General features: G+C 53.8%; 1 protein-coding gene across 2 annotated transcripts in view; it reads left to right on the forward strand.

Annotated features, from left to right (window-relative positions):
* Positions 1-16353, forward strand: part of VSTM2L (V-set and transmembrane domain containing 2 like) — a 36599-nt gene extending 20246 nt beyond the window's left edge. The window contains exons 2-4 of one of the 2 annotated variants that reach the window (XM_084888959.1): positions 2905-3056; positions 4612-4662; positions 14998-16353. In XM_084888959.1, the coding sequence (XP_084745085.1) occupies positions 2905-3056; positions 4612-4662; positions 14998-15270 (476 nt within the window). In that variant the 3' untranslated portion in view covers positions 15271-16353. Of the gene's footprint in view, positions 1-2904; positions 3075-4611; positions 4663-14997 lie in introns of both variants that reach the window. The other variant, XM_084888958.1, reaches the window with a different exon arrangement.
* The last annotated feature ends 1870 nt before the right edge of the window (positions 16354-18223 follow it).

An 18223-nucleotide genomic window follows, 5' to 3' on the forward strand; every position in this document is an offset into this window, starting at 1 on the left:
TCACTCCGTGGCACTGGTCACTCCGCGGCTGTCAATGGGGACTGGGAGGGGGCGGAGCTGAGGCTGGCACGGAGCCCCCCTGCTGGGATGCCAACGTAGGTGGCCCGAGCGCCGAGCACCGGCAGTGCCGAGCACCGGCAGTGTGCCTGGTCTAAGCTGAGATGCCTGTGATCGTGCAAAATACACACTGGATTTCCAAGACTTAGCAAAACAAAAGAGTGTAAACTATCTCATTAATTATTTTTATTATTTGAAATAATACTTTGAATATTTTGGGTTAACTAAAATACATTATTAAAATTCATTTCTCCTACAGTGTGGAGTTTCCTCAAAAAACTGAAAATGGAACTCCCATTTGACCCAGTAATCCCACTCCTAGGAATATATCCCAAGAAACTAGAAACACCAATCAGAAAGGATAAATGCACCCATATGTTCATAGCAGCACAATCTACAATAGCTAGAATTTGGAAACAGCCTAGGTGCCCGTCAGCAGATGATTGGATCAAAAAGCTATGGTACATCTACACAATGGAATACTATGATGCCATAGAAAAGAAGGAATTCTCATCATTTGCAGCAACCTGGGTGGAATTGGAGAACATCATGCTGAGTGAAATAAGCCAGTCAATGAAAGTGAAACACCACATGACCTCACTCATTTATGGATAATAAAGAACATTATAAACTGATGAACCAAAAGATAGATATAGAGACAGTAAAGCAACAAGCAGACTGTCAAAGTATAGCAGGTAGGGTAGGGAGATCTGGGGGAGATAATAGATCAACCAAAGAACTTGTATACATGCATATAAGTACAACCAATGGACACAAAACTCTGGGGCGGGAGGGTATGTATAGGAGGGAGGAGCAATGTTAAAATATGTACACAGATAATAATTTAATAAAAAAATGTTTAAAAAGAAATACTTTGCCACAGCTCTCTTAACAAATTCCACCAGTCTAAAGGAGATGCCTAGCTACCACTAGGAGCAATGTTGGGGAATAGTTATCATTCTGCACTCAGGGATGGGAGTGAGCTAGCTCAAATCCCTGAAGTAGGATGATGATTACCCACATCACATGAGTCAAAAACAAAGGAAGAAACCATGAAGGAAAAGATGAACCAATTTTGCTATATAAAAATGAATAACTTTGGGGTATTAATAAATAAATAAACATCACAGATAACTTCTTTGTGCCTGATAGAGTTTTGCAAGAACTAAATAAATTAGCAATAAAGGAAATTATTGTAATATTTGAGAAAATTTGAATATAGATTGTATATTAGAAAATATTACATCTATGCTAAATTTCTTGGGAAAGAGAACAGTATTGTATATGAATCCCTTATTCTTACACCAAATTTTAAAGTATTTAGGGTGCAGAGTCATAATGTCATGATATCTACAGTCATTCTAATCATTTGAAAAAGAAGTATATACATATATGTATATGAAGATAGACACACAGAAATAGACAGAGATATCAAAAATATTGCAAAGTGTTAACCCTTAGCAGATCTAGGTGAAAGGTATAATAAGAGTGCTCATGTACTAGTCTTCCAACTTCTGAAAGCTTTGTATTTTTCAAAATAAAAAGTGAGAAGACAATGAATTGATGCATGTAATGTCTTACAGCTGTTAGTTATCAGACTGAAATCATTTTGAGGACAGGATTCTTTATTTTCATATATTCAATGTCTAAACATTATCCTGCTCCATAGTAGATGCTCAAAGCACCTTATACCTAAATAAAAAGATGAATAAATTTAAAAAAAAATAATTTCTCATGTTTAAAAAACCTTTTTGGCTGAAACCAGTGTGGCTCAGTAGGTAGAGTGTCGGCCTGCGGACTGAAAGGTCCCAGGTTCGATTCCAGGCAAGGGCACATACCTTGGTTGCAGGCACATCCCCAGTGGGGGTGTGCAAGAGGCAGCTGATCGATGATTCTTTCTCATAGATGTTTCTAACTCTCTGTCCCTCTCTCTTCCTCTCTGTAAGAAAAATCAATAAAAAAATATATTTAAAACAAAAATTAAAAAAAAAAAATTTTTATGTGGCTACTAGACACGTAAAAGTTCTGTGTGCCTCGAAGGTGTTTCTGCCTGTGGGACCGTCCTCTCTGTGTGACCATTGCTGAGATTTGAGGGGAGAGGTGGCTGTGGGGGGGCCACCAGGGCTTTTGAGGGTGAGAGGGCTGGGCACGGATGTGGGGCTGGGACCTGACCTTGTGACCTCTGGCTGCTTAGCAATCCCAGGCCGCACACGGCCCTCTCTGAGCTCTGCATCAGGGACAGGAACTGGTGGCCCAGGGCCCGAATTTTCCGTTAGTTTAGGCAGACCAGCGGCCAGAGGGAGACTGAATGAGGCGGGTGGAGGCCCCCCTCCCCAGGTCCCCCTGATGGAGCCCCACCCCCACCCAAGGAAGCCCATCTCAGCCCCGCGGAAAGATGGGGCTGGGTGGGAGGGTGGCTGGAGGTAGCATTCCCGGGTGACCGCTGCACTGAGCATTGGGGTTGGGAATAGCCTGTAAGGGTCTGGGGGGCAGGCCCCTGGAGAAATCTGGAAGAATTGATGGGACTGGCAGCTTCCTTCCCGGCCTCCTGGCCTCCTTGCTCACACCTTGCAACCCAGCCTCCTCTGGCCCGTCGCTCCCTGTGAGAGTCTCTGGTGGTGCCACGGGCTCTGGGACAGAAGCGGGCTCCAGCGGGGCACTCGGGGCCCCAGGCCAACTCCTGCATCCCCCGTCTTCCCAGCTGCTGCTGTGCACCCAGCGCTGATTCTCCCGGGGCCCCACCCGCAGCCCTGGGGCTCCTGCCTCCCCGCCTCTCCCCCCCACCAGCGCTGTGGCCGCGGCCCCAGTTTCCTGAGCCCCGGCGACGCCTCCCCGTTCCTCCCACAGCCCTGTTCACAGAGACGCCCCACGACATGACGGCGCGGACGGGCGAGGACGTGGAGATGGCCTGCTCCTTCCGTGGCAGCGGCTCCCCCTCCTACTCGCTGGAGATCCAGTGGTGGTACGTGAGGAGCCACAGGGACTGGACCGACAAGCAGGTGTGGGCCTCCAACCAGGTACTCCGCCCAGAACCGGCCCTGACTGGGGTGTCTCAGCTCTTCCGAGGGGTCTGGGTCCCTGCTCTGTCCCTGCAGCACTCCCCCTCTCTCCCCCCTCCCTTCTTCCTGAGATGGAGGCGTGTTTCCCGGCAGGAGGCAGAGCCGGGCTGAGCACGTGGGATGGGCACCACCAGGGAGCCCTCCATAGAGCACAGAGTGCAGCCACACTTCCGTGTGCAGGTGGGGAAACTGAGGCAGGGGCCCGGAAGCTGGCTCCAGGCGCTCTGACTCACCTCCCGCCACTTCTCCGAGATGCACGGACAGCTGTGTTGGAAAGGCCCCTGCGAGCACGGCAGACGCCGTGGCCGAGTTCATGAGCACCAGGCGTGCCCCCTTCCACACTCATGCAGGCACACCAGCGGCCGGCCTCTGTGCACGCACTGGCCTCCACACACTGACACGTTCATGTGTGCCCACCACGGGACCAGATGCTGTTGCTGTCCCTGCCCACACACCCAGGCATATATACCACCCCCTGCCACCAGCCCCACTGCCAACAGCCAACCCCGTGACTCCATCTGAGGGTTTTCTGTGGACAACAGAGCCTGCTGTCGGCGAGGCCGGCTGGAGGAGCACTCCGCCACGAGCACAAGAGCTGGAGGATAGTCCCTCAGCACCCTCGCCCCTCAGCTGGCACCTCCTCCCCTGAGGTGCCCAGGGAGAGTACGTTCCAGGTGCCCACGCTGGGTCCTGGCTTGATGATACACCCATTACTGACTTCCTCCCTTTCTGTCCCCCTCACTCACTCCCCTACAGATGTTTCCTGGGGTCCCCTCCTGATACACCACTTGGACTCAAGCCTTTGTCTTGGGGCTGCGTTTGGGGGAACCCAGGCTGGAACTCTTTTATTCTCACCCTTGCAGATATGCAAATAGCATGCAAACACACCCTCTCTTCCCACCCACTCACATATGAACACGTACATTCGCTCACCTCCCCGTGTACACACGGGGGTGCTCACACGTTCTGGCAGGTTCAGGGGAGAGCCTCTCACATACTCACAGATGCCCTTCAGCTCCGTCCTGCTCCTGGGAGTGTCGCCTCCCTGCCATGCAGGCTCAGAGGACGCCAGCGCTCAGAGAGAGCCCTGAGCCGAGGTGCCGGTCTTTGCAGCTGGGTCCCTCCGGGCCAGCTTTCAGGGAACAGCCTGTGGGCAGGGCTCCGACAGCGTCTGCTGCAGGCACTCGCTCATGTGCGTGACACCCCTGAAAATACAGCCCGTGCACAGACACAGACACAGGTGCACAGGCAGGCACACCCCACGGACTCACGTTCTGCCTTCACGCATACCCACCCCGTGTACCCCCAGGTACAGCCGGTTTTACCCTGGCTCACTCCCACTCCCTGAGTGGACACAGAGCTGAGGGGCCCCTGGCACTGGATCCCAGGGTCCCCAGCGTCCACCTGCTGCTAGAATCTTAGCTGCTGTCCAGACCCCCGCCCAGTGGTGCTAATGGCTTCTCTCTGCTCTCTCCGCCCCTCCCGCTCCCAACAGCTAAAAGCATCTCAGCAGGAAGACGTGGGGAAGGACGCGACCAAAATAAGCGTGAGTCCTATAATGACTTCTCGCAAGGGCTCTAATGGAGGACACAGCTGTAATTTAAAAAAAAAAAAAAAAAATTTTTTTTTGTCCCAATACCGCAGGGAGCTTGGGCAAGAGGATGGAGGAGAAGAAAAACAGAGGGGGTGGTGGGGGGAGGGGCGAGAATGGCTCTGATCTGTTTTTTAAAAGCCGGAGGTTTTTCAAGTTCATTGAATGACAGGCACAAAAAATGACAGGGGAAGGGAAGACGCATTCTCTCCTGTCGGGAACCAAGGCTGTGTGCATCCCTGATGCTTCGTGTCTGCCTCGGCAGCATTTTTTATTTGGGGAACCCACGGGGCCTAATGAGACTGAGCTGGCTTTTTCCGACTGACAGCCACAGCCTCTCATGGCCACCTGGATCCCCCGGCTCCCGGGGTGAGGCGGGCGGGCGGGGGAGCTGTGCCGAAGGATTTGAGGACTGGCTAGGCCTTTGATGCACTGACTCATTTTTTCATGGCTACACCTCCTTGGGGCAGGGTAAGCACTCACCCATTTTGCAGGTGGGGCAACTGAGGCCTAGAGACTCGCTAGAGGGCATGGTGTGACTGAGCTGACTCCAGTTTTTTTTCTGTGGGCTGTGCTGGAGCCCAGGGAGGTGGGTCCCAGAGAGGGTGACGGTTTTTGTGGTGGAGGGGCACCCAAAGAGGAGCCGGGAGAGGCGGGCAGAATTGAGAAAGGAGGTGAAGGCGACTGAGCAGAAGGGACAGCCTGGGGACCCATTTGGCCACGAGGCCAGGCTGGGATTGCACGTGGGGCAGGAAGCCAGAAGCCCACGTCAGCACACTCGGAAAATGCAGGTGCTCAGGGGCATGGGTGTGTACACGTGGGGAGTGGCCTCCAAGTTCGTTCTTCTGCTGCTTCTTCCACAACTTTTCAAGGTCTTGGGGAGCTCGGGACCCCAAAGTTGACTAGATGCAGACACACGGAGGAGCCACAGCAGAAGCCACAGTGCCGAGCAGGCACTGGGAGGGATGGGGTGGCAGAGAAGAGGCAGGAGGCCTGGGAGGAGGCTCCCGCAGCTCCTCAGACAAAAGGGGGGCAGATGAGAGGGGAGGAGAGGGCCGTAAAAGCATCATTTGTGCTGTTTGCTGCAGGGCCTTTCAGAGTTGGGGTCTGGAAATTTGAGCCATTTCCAGTTTAGGGTAGATGCTGGTCGTCCCCCCACCCCACCCCACCATCCCCCGGCCCCTCGCTCCCTCTCTGCCAAGGGCACATCCATGTTGATGTCCCGTTTCTTGCTCAAACACCACATGGTAAGTCCAGGCAGGTAGAGATCTCTGTATATTTATACACCACCCCCCCACCCCCCGCTTATCGCAACTCTCTCTCCTATGATTTTGTTTGGGGTTTAAGGAGCATCTCAGGCAAAGGAGAGAATAATCTAATGGATTTTAGAGGATTAGAATTAGAGGCTGCTGGCCCCACGTGAGGAGAATGCGAACATGCTAATTAGATAATAAAATAAACGTGCTCAGAGGGATTGCGCAACCACTCTCCCCCCACCTTGGCCCCCGATTTCCTGCACCCGCTGGGGCTCTCGGAGTCTGGTTGGGGTCTCACAGACTGCTCCTCCTGCAGACAGCGTCACACACGTGACTGCTCTTACATACATGGACATTTAGTTGGTGGCTCCATCAATAGATGCCCACCCTGGTTTCCTGCGGTCTAGGAGAAGCTCAGACTTTCCCTGTCGCCTTCAAGGCCCTGGGCTCCCTGCTCACCGTCTGGGCTGTCTCGTCTTGCTTGAGCTGGCTCCTCTGCCCCTCCCAACCCTGCCCCCTTTCTGCCTTCTCACCGGCCAGTCCCTGTCTGTTCCTCTCTCTTCCTTTAGCGCCGAAGTCAGGAGGCCTCCCTTGATCCTGTGACTCAGCGGGCACCTCCCTTTCCCCTGCTGGCTGCGTTTCCTTTTGTAATTATCCATTCCTGTGACTCCCCCTGCAGACAGTAGGGCTGAACGTTGCCTGCCTGATTCACTGTTATAGTTCCAGAGCCTAGCACCGTGCCTGGCCGGTGTGGCTCGGTTGGTTGGGCATCATCCTGTGAGCCGAAAGGTTGCTGGTTTGATTTCCGGTCAGGGCATATGCCAAGGTTTTTGGGCTTGATCCCGGTAGGGGGCGTGCAGGAGGCAGCTAATCAATGTTGTACTCTCACATTAATGTTTCCCTCTCTCTCCCTTCCTATCTCTAAAAATCGATAAACTATTCTTTACAAAAATTATCAAATGACTGCTACACATACATACACACCCTCAGGCCAATGGGGGCATACACCCAGACAGATTTTGAACATGAACACACCAATGTGACATGCATCCCATGCCAGGACATGTACGTGTACAGGTGATGTGAAGGAGTGAGGGACTCATGCAGGGCTTCACTCCTTCACGTCCAGCAGAACCCAGGCGCCGTTCCGGCCCAACCGTTCCATGTCTCCTAAAAATCCCAATTTTAGTGGAATATCTCCTTATTTATTTTTTGTTTGTTTTGTTATTGTTAATCCTCACCTTAGGATATTTTTTCCATTGATTTTTTAGAGAGAGTAGAAGGGAGGAAGGCTGGGGCCAGGGGGCGGACAGAGAGAGAGAGAGAGAGAGAGAGAGAGAGAGAGAGAGAGAGAGAGAGAGAGAGAAAGAGAGAGAGAGAGAGAGAGAGAGAGAGAGAGAGAGAGAAAGAGAGAGAGAGAGAGAGAGAAACACTGATGTGAGAGAGACATCATTGGTTGCCCCCTGAAGGTGCTCCATCTGGGGCTAGGGATTGAACCTGAAACCCATGTATGTGTCCTTGCCTGGGAATTGAACCCAAGACCCAACACTCTAGCCACAGAGTCAAACCGGCCATGGCAATATCTTCTGATTTTTAACTATTAGGGCCTAATTTGATTTTTGGAAACACCATGGGAGCCAAACAATGCAGCCTACTAGTTGGGTAGCATTGGAGTTTTGAAGGAGGAAGTATAGTTAGCTTCCAGGGGCTTAATGGGGGCCACATGGTAACCCTCAGAGGGTGCAGAGGGGTTGTGCTGAGCGTGGGGTGTGAATTGTGAGGACACACTGGGACCAGCACTGAGGTCCCGGGAGCTGAGTCCTGGCTCCAGCTCTGCCACCTCCCTGCGCCTCCCTTTCCCCCTCACTGATGTCCGACACCTACATGCAAACACTTTGGAAACTGTAAAGTCCTATGGCTATGGCCGTGTGAATGACTGTAGTTACTAGAGTGGAAACAACATGAATTTGAAAATCATAGACTCCTATTCCCAGCACATTGAGGGAGGGGGGGAGAGCAGTGAAAGAGGCCCAGCTTTTCTGCAGGAAATCGGAGGGGAACCTAAGGGATCACTTATGTGGGTGGGAGGACAGTTACCTGGGATAAATAGTAATAGTAATAATAATGATGATGGTGATGATGCAGTTACCATTCATTGAGTGCTTAGCATGTCAGGAGCCATGCTGAGTGCTTTACATGAATTATCTCATGTAGCTAGGAGCCAAGGGAAGGGCCTCTTGCCTTAAAAACATCTCCCTGGGTAGTTTGCCACCATTGGACTCTCATTCCTGTGGTTCAGGCAAATCCTCCTGCTTATCGGCCATTCTCAAGTTCTGGAAGTTTTTCTTTTGATCTAATGGAAGTCCTTTGTTTTACACTTTTAAGTTAATTTCCCCTTAACCAGGTTTGCAAGTAGAGATGGTTCCTAACTTCCTAATTTTGAAATGAGGTGAAATTCTCCACACACCTTTGTTCCCAGTGGGCCCAGCTGCCTTCATCACCGGTAGCTCCTCCTCCCGCCTAACTGAAGTTGTTCGTGCTATGCGCTCAGTTCATGTCCCTACTTCCGTCCGAAAGAGCCATGGGAAGCCCGGGTCCCATGGACATGTGGCTTAGTGCTCTGCCCACTCGTCCTAACCTGCCACCCCCCAGCCAAACCCCCAAAGCCAGGAACAGCCCCAGAGGTCTCAGGAAGCACTCTGCAGCCCCACCGAGAATCTCCATCATTGGTTCGTTAAGAGGCAGCTGCGTTTGTCAGATCAACCAGTGGCCTGCAGGTCAAGCCCCTCCTGCCCTGCCTGGCTGCCCCCCACGTGTGCCAGGACTAGTCCACATAGTCTGCATTATCAGGCCAAGGGTGGGTCAGGGTGCCCTGTAACTTCATTTTCTGCTATAGGTATTTCTATCTTTTCTTGAAATTCCTGCAGTAACTCTCAGCTCACATAGGCATTAAGTCCTGCAGTCTGCAAGGAAGGCGAGGCGAGACTCATGTGGAGGCAAAAACCACTCCATCTGTTACCGGGGAAGCTGAGGTATCCCTCCCCCGCCCCCTGAGTGCTGGGGTGGAGTCCTTGTGATAGCTCCAGAAAAAGGATGTTCTGAGACGCACACGGGAGGATGAGTTACTTTTATTTGTGTGAAGTTACACCCCTGGGTTTCCAAAGTCCCGTTTCCCTGAGCCCAGGCATAGAGGAAGTGCCGCGGGGGCTTCGGTGGAGCTGGAAGCAAAGCCAGTTGCCGCTGGGTCCAGCCCAGCGTCAGGGTAGTGTGGTCCGTTCGTCCATTGTGTGTGGGGTCCACACGGCTGTGGGCCACACAGGAGAATGGCAGGAAGCATGTGTTTAGGCCTGTGGTCAGCAAACTGCGGCTCACGAGCCACATGTGGCTCTTTGGCCTCTTGAATGTGGCTCTTCCACAAAATACCACAAGGCCTTGGGGAGTCTATTTTGAAGAAGTGGCATTAGAAGAAGTTTAAGTTTAAAAAATTTGGCTCGCAAAAGAAATTTCAATCGTTGCACTGTTGATAGTTGACTCTGTTGACTAATGAGTTTGCCGACCAAAGGTTTAGGGGATTAAATATCTCAAATTTCACACCCTTGCGGTGGCCAGGCCCATTCTGGCCAATGACCTGTCCCCAGGTGTGACCGACAGACAAGTACATTCCTGACGTCATCCCCACTTCCCTGGGCATGCGTCTATCTTCCCATCCCCTTCCCTTGGGGGGTGTAAAGCTGTAGCTTTCTGGTGAAGCTGCCCAAATGACATGCCTATAATAGTTGGCCTTCCCGTTGCTCCTTTCCTGTTATTAACAACGAGGCTCATTACCACAGTATCACATCCATCCCGGGTGTCCCTTGAAACATCCGCAGAGCAGCCAGGCTGCAGTTGAGGGCCATGAAGATGCCTCTGTGAAGGCCATGGTCACACACACCCAAGCCCTCAGGGTGCTCCCAGTCAGGGTGGGAGATGAGTGTTAACCCAGTCATCACATGATGAAAAATCAAATGACGATTGTGATCATCACGGTGAGGAGAGCTGCACAGGAGTCTGAGCCAGTAACAGGACCTGACCTAGACTGGGGGGCCTGGAGGGCTTCCTGGAGGAGGTGCTATTTGAGATGAGCATTGACATGTAGAGGACTTGACCAGCAGAAAAGGGAACCGCTCTGGCTGTGTGTGGGGGGGAGGAACGATTGGAGGCTGGTGTGGCTGAGGAGAGGCAGGGATGAGACCCCAAAGTGCTCCCCCTCCTGACAGTCACTTCAGAGAGCAGTGGAAGGGAGGATTCTAAGTTGGGGGCATTTTGAAAAGATCTGTCCGGCTGCCATGGGAGAACAGGTTGGAAGAGGCCAGAGTGGCTCCACAGGGACCCTGGGTCACTGATGACCCAGATGAGACAAGCTGGGGCCTTGCTCTGGCCCGTGCACTTGGATCTGGATCCTGGAGAGACGGGGAGGGGCCCAATGAGGTTCAGAGGAGAGATCAACGGGATTTGGAGATGGACTGTGCCCGAGTGTGGAAGCAGCGTTGGGAGTGATGACTTGGGAGGGTCAGGCTACAGGGCATGAGGCTTTCTCGGGCCCAGATTTGGGGAGACCCTGAGTTGGTTCTGAGCATGCCGGCAGGCCAGCGGAGTGGCTGGGTGTTGCTGACGGAGGCACGGGAGTGGCAGAGCTCTGAGCAGGAGCTGGCCTGGGACAGGGACCATCTGACCCCTGCTCCCCACCCCAGTACCTCCCGGGACCATTGCACATGTAGGAAAGGTCTGGCACCCGGCACCCGGCACCCAAATTGACGGCGCTCAGGAGAAAACACCAGCCTGTCTGCCGGGCCCGGAAAGGCCTGGGCCGCAGGCGGGCAGGGGAGAGGCTGCGCCTGGTCATGGCGTGGACTCGCCTTGTTTCTTTCAGCATAATTAGGTGCTTAATTGCACCACCAGGGCCTGTCGATGCCTGTGCTGCGGTGATTATGATTTACAGCCGGGCGGCCGTGTGAGGGTCTCTTGTTCCGGCCTCTCAGTCTCACTGGATGTCTGGGCCGCAGGATTTTCTGCCCAATTTGTGAATGATGAGATCCAACAGGCTGCGCCTGCCACCCCCAGGAAGCAGGGCAGGATGATGGGGGCCCTCACAGGCTGTCTCTGAGAAGGCTGGGGAATGAGGTGGGGTGGGGGGTAGAATGACAGACCTGAGGTTCCCTGGTCCCAGGAGGCTCCCCAGAGCTGTGCCTAAGGCCTGGTTTCTCCCATCAGCCAGGGCCTCGGGCCAAGCACCTCACCTCTCTGAGCCTGTTTCCTGACTCATACAATGGGCGTGTTGGGTCTTTCAGAAGTGCCTGCACCACGGGGTTATCTCGAGGTTTGGGTACGATGTGTGACGCTTCAGCACATCATCTCACAGGGACCACACACGCCATAGACACCAGCCACCAGCGCCGCGGTCACTGCTGCCGTTCTCAGTGTTTGCCTTCTCCGGGCGGCCCTTGGCACAGAGCCCTGGGCCTGGGAGGGAGCCGTGTGTGTGTGTGTGTGTGTGTGTATGTGTGTCTGTGTGTGTCTGTGTGTGTGTATGTGTGTCTGTGTGTGTGTGTGTATGTGTGTCTGTGTGTGTGTGTGTGTGTGTGTGTGCGCGCGCGCTCTCTCTCTCTCTCTCTGTCCTATTGGGCACCAGCTTACTGTGGGGCTGGATGACAGGAGTGAGGTCTGGATCCCCCATGTGACCGCAAGCCCAGGCTGGCATTGCTCAGAGGGGGTGCTTGATGAATGTGAGTCTGATGGATGGATGATCCAGCCCGAGAAAGCCAGGGCCACGGTGCCTGGACCGTCAGTATCACAGCCCAGCCTCCAGCACCCTACGTGTGCTCAGCTCCCCTCCTCCTCTGGGGCGGAGGCGGGGAGGGGGTCTGGGGAAGAGTGTCTGAGAGCCACGCGTTTGCTGGCAGAGGGGTGACAGGGCGGGAGGGAGCCCATCCAAGCCTTAGCGCCCCGGGTGAGGGAGGGTGGGCTGAGGGGTGGGCCATGCTCCACGCTCCCTCCCTGGGAGCCGCTGCTCCCAGCGCTTCGCATTATTACTCCATTAGCGCCTTGTAGGGTTGACAAATGAAGGATAATTAATATCCGTGAGGGAAACAGATGTTGAGGTAATTCATTTCCCGCTGCGCATTTGCAACAGCATCCCCTCACTCCCCGAGAGTGTGGCAGGGCCAGAGGACCTCTGGCTGCCCTTGGCCAGGGGTGATGGAATCGGCAGGGCTGACAGCCTCCAGCTGGGCCCAGCCTGGCCCCGGGAAGGGGCTCCCGGCCCCGCACCGGGAGGGCCGCTGTAAGGCTTCCCGCGGCGTGCTGTGGGGAAGTTCTGTCTGTGGCCCATGGCCCACCTTGTGCCTCCTGCTGTGCCACAGCCCATGTTTTCCCGCTTCCCGGGGATGATGGCCAGCCGCTGTGCTCAGAATAGGGGAGGACGGGCAGGCTCCCTGCTGCTGCCCAGCTGCCCTCTTCCCTCGGGAGCCCGGGAAGCTGCCCCCTCACCACAGCCCTGCCAGCTCCTGGTGACGCTGTGTGGGCCAGTCACACCATTTTGAGGGAGAGAATGCATGGAGTCAGACCTGGGTCCAGCTCCTAGCTCAGCCACTCATTGGTTCAGTGCCCGGGGGAGACTCACTCCTCGTTCTGGAGACTCAGTCTCACCATCTGTAAAGTGGGTAGAATTGCATGTATGTGACCTCAAGTTAGCAAGCCTGGGTACCACTTCATTTGAAGAAAAAAGGACCAATAGTGAGTCCATTCATCCAACAATTTTATTATTTACAGGGTACCAGGCCCTGTGATGGTCACTATGATGAACAAAATAGATATTCCTGTCTTCATGGAATTTATAGTTTAGCCAGAGAGAAAAGCAAAAATAAAATCAACAGACAAATCAATTAAGTGGTTCTCAAATTGTGATGACTGCTAGGAAGGAAACAGAGTTGTGATGGAAGGCTTCTTGGAGGAGGTGATGTTGGGGAATGAGTGGGAATCACGTAGGGGAAGAGAGATGGGGCAGAGCACCCAGGCAGGGAAACCAGCCTATGCAAAGAACCTGGGGTCAGAAAGAGCAGAACATTTGGGAGGAGATGAGAAGGGACGAGGGAGGCCAGAGCAGACTAGTGAGATGCCTGGAAGTTACATGGGTGCGTGCCCCGCAGAGTGAATGAACCCGTCAGCGACTGTCCTCCTCCTCCTCCTGGCCTCCTCCCTGTGTGGGTGATCAGCAGGGGCTCCCCGCTCCGGGAGTTGGGGCCTGGCGAGAACAGGCCAGCTGAGGGGCCAGAAGGCTCAGTGTCAGGGCCCCCGTTCTGGAGCCCATGCAGCTCTCACCTGAGCCTGGAGAGCCTGTGTGTGAGGGGTGGTGAGGTCACTGGGAAGGGGTCACCAGCTGGCAGTGGCGAACTGATCGCCAATGTTCTGCCTCGATGGGGTGGGGGCTGTAGGAGGTGGGATGGGGAAATATGAAGGGTCTAAGTCAGTGGTCGGCAAACTCATTAGTCAACAGAGCCAAATATCAACAGTACAACAATTAATGTTTCTTTGAGAGCCAAACTTTTTAAACTTAAACTTCTTTTCTAACACCACTTCTTCAAAATAGACTCGCCCAGGCCATGGTATTTTGTGAAAGAGCCACACCCAAGGGGCCAAAGAGCCGCAAGTGGTTCGCGAGCCACAGTTTGCCAACCACGAGTCTAAGTAATAAGGGGCAGGGAGGGATGAAAGCCCCACTCACCATTTCCCTCCTCTCCACAGGCCCCCCCCTCCCTTTTTCCAGCTTTCTAAATCTTGAATTATAGACTCACGGGAAGTTGCAAAAACCTTCTCTTGTATCCTTCACCTAGCTTTCCCAGTGATCGCATGATGGAATACTACACAGCAACGAAAAAGAACAGACATAGACATGCAACAACATGGAGAATCTCGCTGATACTATGCTGTGTGAAAGAGTTCAAGAACAGACTGACCTGAACTGTAGTGATAGGAGTCAGAGTAGTAGTTCACCCCTGGGGAACGTTGGTGAGGAAGGGCCACCAGGGTGCGCTCTCGGGTTACAAATGGCCCTGCCTTGCTCTGGTTGGTGGTTGCACAAGGAAACACTTGTGTGCACTTTTAAAATTGAATCAAGTGTGCACTTTGCTGTGTATACGTTAAAATTCATTTTTAAGATAAAATTTAAAATCCCAACCAAAGGCATAAACAAAAAGCCAAGTATCACAGACACTCGTTCTGTTCACCCCAACAGGGATGAGCAATTATTGAAATGCTGATACATTTGTGGTCAGCCTGTATTTTTTAATATATATATATATATATATATATATATATATATATATATATATATATATTGATTTCAGAGAGGAAAGGAAAAGAACGGGAGAGAGAGATAGAAACATCAATGCTGAGAGAAAATCATGTAATGGATTGAGCCTGCAACCTGAGCCTATATCCTAACCGAGAATTAAGCCATGACCTCCTGGTTTATAGGTCGATACTCAACCACTGGGCCACGTAGGCCAGGCTGTATTTGTTGTTTGTTTGTTTGTTTGTTTATAAATAAGACATTTTGGACTAAGCTAAGAACTCACTTTGCATCCACCCCAGGTCCACCGCCCTCCCCTGGACTGCATCCTCTGCTATGAGGCCCGTGTTCCCTGCTGCGTATTTTAAACTTGTCCACGCACACGTCTCCAAAACCAGGAGACAGTGTTTTTATGTGTTCGTGTACAGATATGGTAGGGGTTTTGCAGTGAGATTTCACCTCCTGCATGTCCCCGAGCTGTGACATGCCTGGCTCCAGGGTAGTATTCCTTTTAACTGTTTTGCCGTGTTCCATGTAATGAACTGACTTCCGCTTGTGTGTCTGTTCTGTGGATCGATACTTAAGGTGCTTCTATTTTTTGCTGTTGAACCCCCTGTGCCCTGGTGTGAGTGTCTCTGGCGCCCCACCCTAGCTGTGGGCTGACCCTCTTGTCTTCCCGCTGCCCCACGGTCTCTCTGTCGCCCCCAGGTGGTCAAAGTGGTGGGCAGTAACATCTCCCACAAGCTGCGCCTGTCCCGGGTGAAGCCCACGGACGAGGGCACCTACGAGTGCCGGGTCATCGACTTCAGCGACGGCAAGGCCCGGCACCACAAGGTCAAGGCCTACCTGCGGGTGCAGCCCGGCGAGAACTCGGTCCTGCATCTGCCCGAAGCCCCGCCCGCCGCTCCCGCCCCGCCGCCCCCGAAGCCGGGCAAGGAGCTGCGAAAGCGGTCCGTAGATGAGGAGGCCTGCAGCCTCTAGACAGATGGACAGACGCTCCCCCGCCACATGCCTGCCCGTGCCCCCAGGCTGTACAGAGTGCATGAGGAGCTGCTGGACCGTGGGGACGGGGCCGCCTGGTCCAGCCGCCTCCCCATCCCTGAGGCCTGTGGCCACCGCGTAGGCCCTCCGACCGCCACCCCTTTGCTCAGCATGTTAGCCCCTCTCAGCCCTTCCTTTGCAGATCCGTTACGGTGACCTGACCTGGCTCGCGGGAGGTAGCCTTGGGCACCAAGGGGACAGCTGCTCCACACCTGGGGGCGGGGCGCCATGCTGGGGCAGGCTGCCCCCTTGGGCCACCAGCTTCGGTGGAGTCTAGTGTTTCGCTTTTGCTTGCTTGTCCCCCCACCCATCCTGTCCCTAGCCAGCCTCCCAGCCTTACTCTCCCTCCTTCCCACGATCCCCGACTTGAGCCTGGGGATGTGGACAGCAACCCCTCCCCGGATTTGGACTTGAATCTCCGAGTAGAGCCAGGGCCTCTCCCTTGGGGAAGAGGTGAGGCAAGAGCTCCCAGGAGAGCCTTGCTCTGGGGCTGGGGCCTGTTGGGGTCACTCATAGGGGCCCTGGGAGGAAAGGGAGACACCCCGCCGTCTCCTGGTGGGTCATTCATGGTCAGCCTCCTTGTACCTAAGAAGCAGCTCCCTGTCCCACCCTCCAGGGCGGTGGGGGACCAGGAATCTCTGCCCCTTCATGGAGAGGGCCTTCGCCCTCAGACTCCATGGTCCCGTGCAGAGTTTTGCACCAGCAGGACCCCTCTGAGGGTCTTTGAGGCTCTCCCAGGAGCCCCCTCTGCCAGCTGCCAATGTCCCAGCCCTGTCTCTCTCTTAGGGTCCATGCCAAGCCCACCCAAGGGCCTGAGGCTGTTGGGACCCCAGGGACCCCAGCACCAATCCCCTCACCATTCCTGATCAGGGGGACACCCGCCCCTGGTGATGTGTAAATATTTCTATTGTGCCCAGCACCCCCTCAGAACTGGCTCTAACCTCTGGCCACCCCTCAGCAGTGGCATGAGGGATGTGGGAGAGGCCAAGGGCTTTGCCCCGGGGGTGGGATGGGGGTGTGAGGGGGAGGGGGTAACCCTATATACATGATTCAATCCGTCACTACCAGCCAACCTGAATAAAGTGGTTTAAGAAAACCTCTGGGCAGTGTCTTTACGGGCATGTGTCTGGGAGCAGATCCGCAGGGGAGGGGGAAGAGGAGAGGGAGGAGACAGAGGGAGGGCCTCACAGCTACACCCACACCTCCCTCAGCATTTTCTCATGTCTGCTTGGAGCTCGGAACAAGAGCTGGGAGGCGCATAGGGAGAGGGTGAAGGGAAACCAGCCTTTGTTCAGCACCAGGCACTTGAAATATTCTTAGGTTTTGAAGTAATCACAAGTAAAGAGTGCATAAAACATGTTTACCCTGTTTTGTGAATAAATAAATTATAAAGCAAACAAGGGCGAGCCACTGCCCCCCAAGCAGCACCCCAGAACACAACCCCCGGGTCAGGCCCACTGATCCACAGCCCCCCTCTCTCAGGTAAGTAGCACCCTGACTTTTAAGGTCATCATATTCACTGTTATTTTTACAGTTTCACTACCTATACGCATGTCATCTTCAGCACAATAGCTGAGTGTGGCCTATCTTTTTGAACTTATATACATGGAATCTTACCATCTCTATTATATATATATAATTGTTTTTGTTGTTTTTTTTTTTTTTACAGAGAGGAAGGGAGAGGGATAGAGAGTCAGAAACATCGATGAGAGAGAAACATCAATCAGCTGCCTCCTGCATACCCCCTATTGGGGATGTGCCTGCAATCAAGATACATGCCCTTGACCGGAATTGAACCTGGGACCTTTCAGTCCGCTATCCACTAAGCCAAACCGGTTTCAGCACCATCTCTATTCTTGATGCACCGCTATATTTGAGATTCACCCATATTGTCATGTGTCTGTGATTTGCCCGTTTTTGTTGCTGTATAGCATCCCCCCTGCAGGAATACCCTACAACGCATCCACTTGTTTATCCATTCTGCTGCCGACCAGAATCCGCTTCCGTCCGAGTGCCACCACCGACCACACTGCTGGGAGCATTCTATCCGTGTCTCCTGAGGCGCATGAGCCCAAGATTCTCGGGTGGGTTTGCCAGGGCGGAGGGCTGGGCATGGACTGCACCTCAGGGATCTCGTTTTTCTCCCGTGAGGTGTCACCGTCCCCTGTTACAGCTGAGAAAACGGGCTCAGAGGAGCCAAACAGCTCACCAAGTTCACACGTGTAGCTCTGCTCTGCCAGCCAGAACCCCGCCCCCAAACCCTCCCATCATGCCCTGCGCTTTGGACTGCCCTGAGTTCATTCCCACCCACCTCGGGGGGCTGAGAATCTGCCTGCAGGCATGTCCCTCTTGGGCTCTCAGGCTAAGCCCTGGTCACCAGTGTGGCCAGCTGGTCCCTCCTCTGTGCAGAGACCACAGGCACCACCAGTGATGAGCCGGCCCTGCCTGTCTCTGCGCTCCCCTGGCAGCAGAACTGAAGGAGCCTGCCCCTCCAGGGCGGGGGCTGGGGACTGTTGAAATGGTGGGTGATGCGGGAGGAGCGCTGGGGGCCCCAGGCCCTGTGCTGATCGCCACAGCCCTGAAGGGAGGCTTCTATCCTCGGTTTTCTCATGAGGAAACTGGTTCAGAGAAGGTGGGTTGGAGGATGGGTGAATGGATGAATGAGTGGAGGAGGAAGATGCAGGCGGGGCTCTGAGCCTGTTGCAGAATCCAGGCATCCCAGGGCTAGATACTCTCTGACCCGTGGCCCTCTCGGTTCCTCAGCCAGCCTTTACTCAGCAAATATGGTCCCCAGTGTCTCCAGGACGATGTGAAGTTAGAGAACTCCCAGAGGACATCTTTTACCTGAATGTAATGCCTCCTGTTTCCAGGGCTGGCTTGTGAGTAGACGGTT

This window comes from Pipistrellus hanaki (genome assembly GCF_964339955.1).
Source record: "Pipistrellus hanaki genome assembly, chromosome: 6".
Taxonomy (NCBI): Eukaryota; Metazoa; Chordata; class Mammalia; order Chiroptera; family Vespertilionidae; genus Pipistrellus; species Pipistrellus hanaki.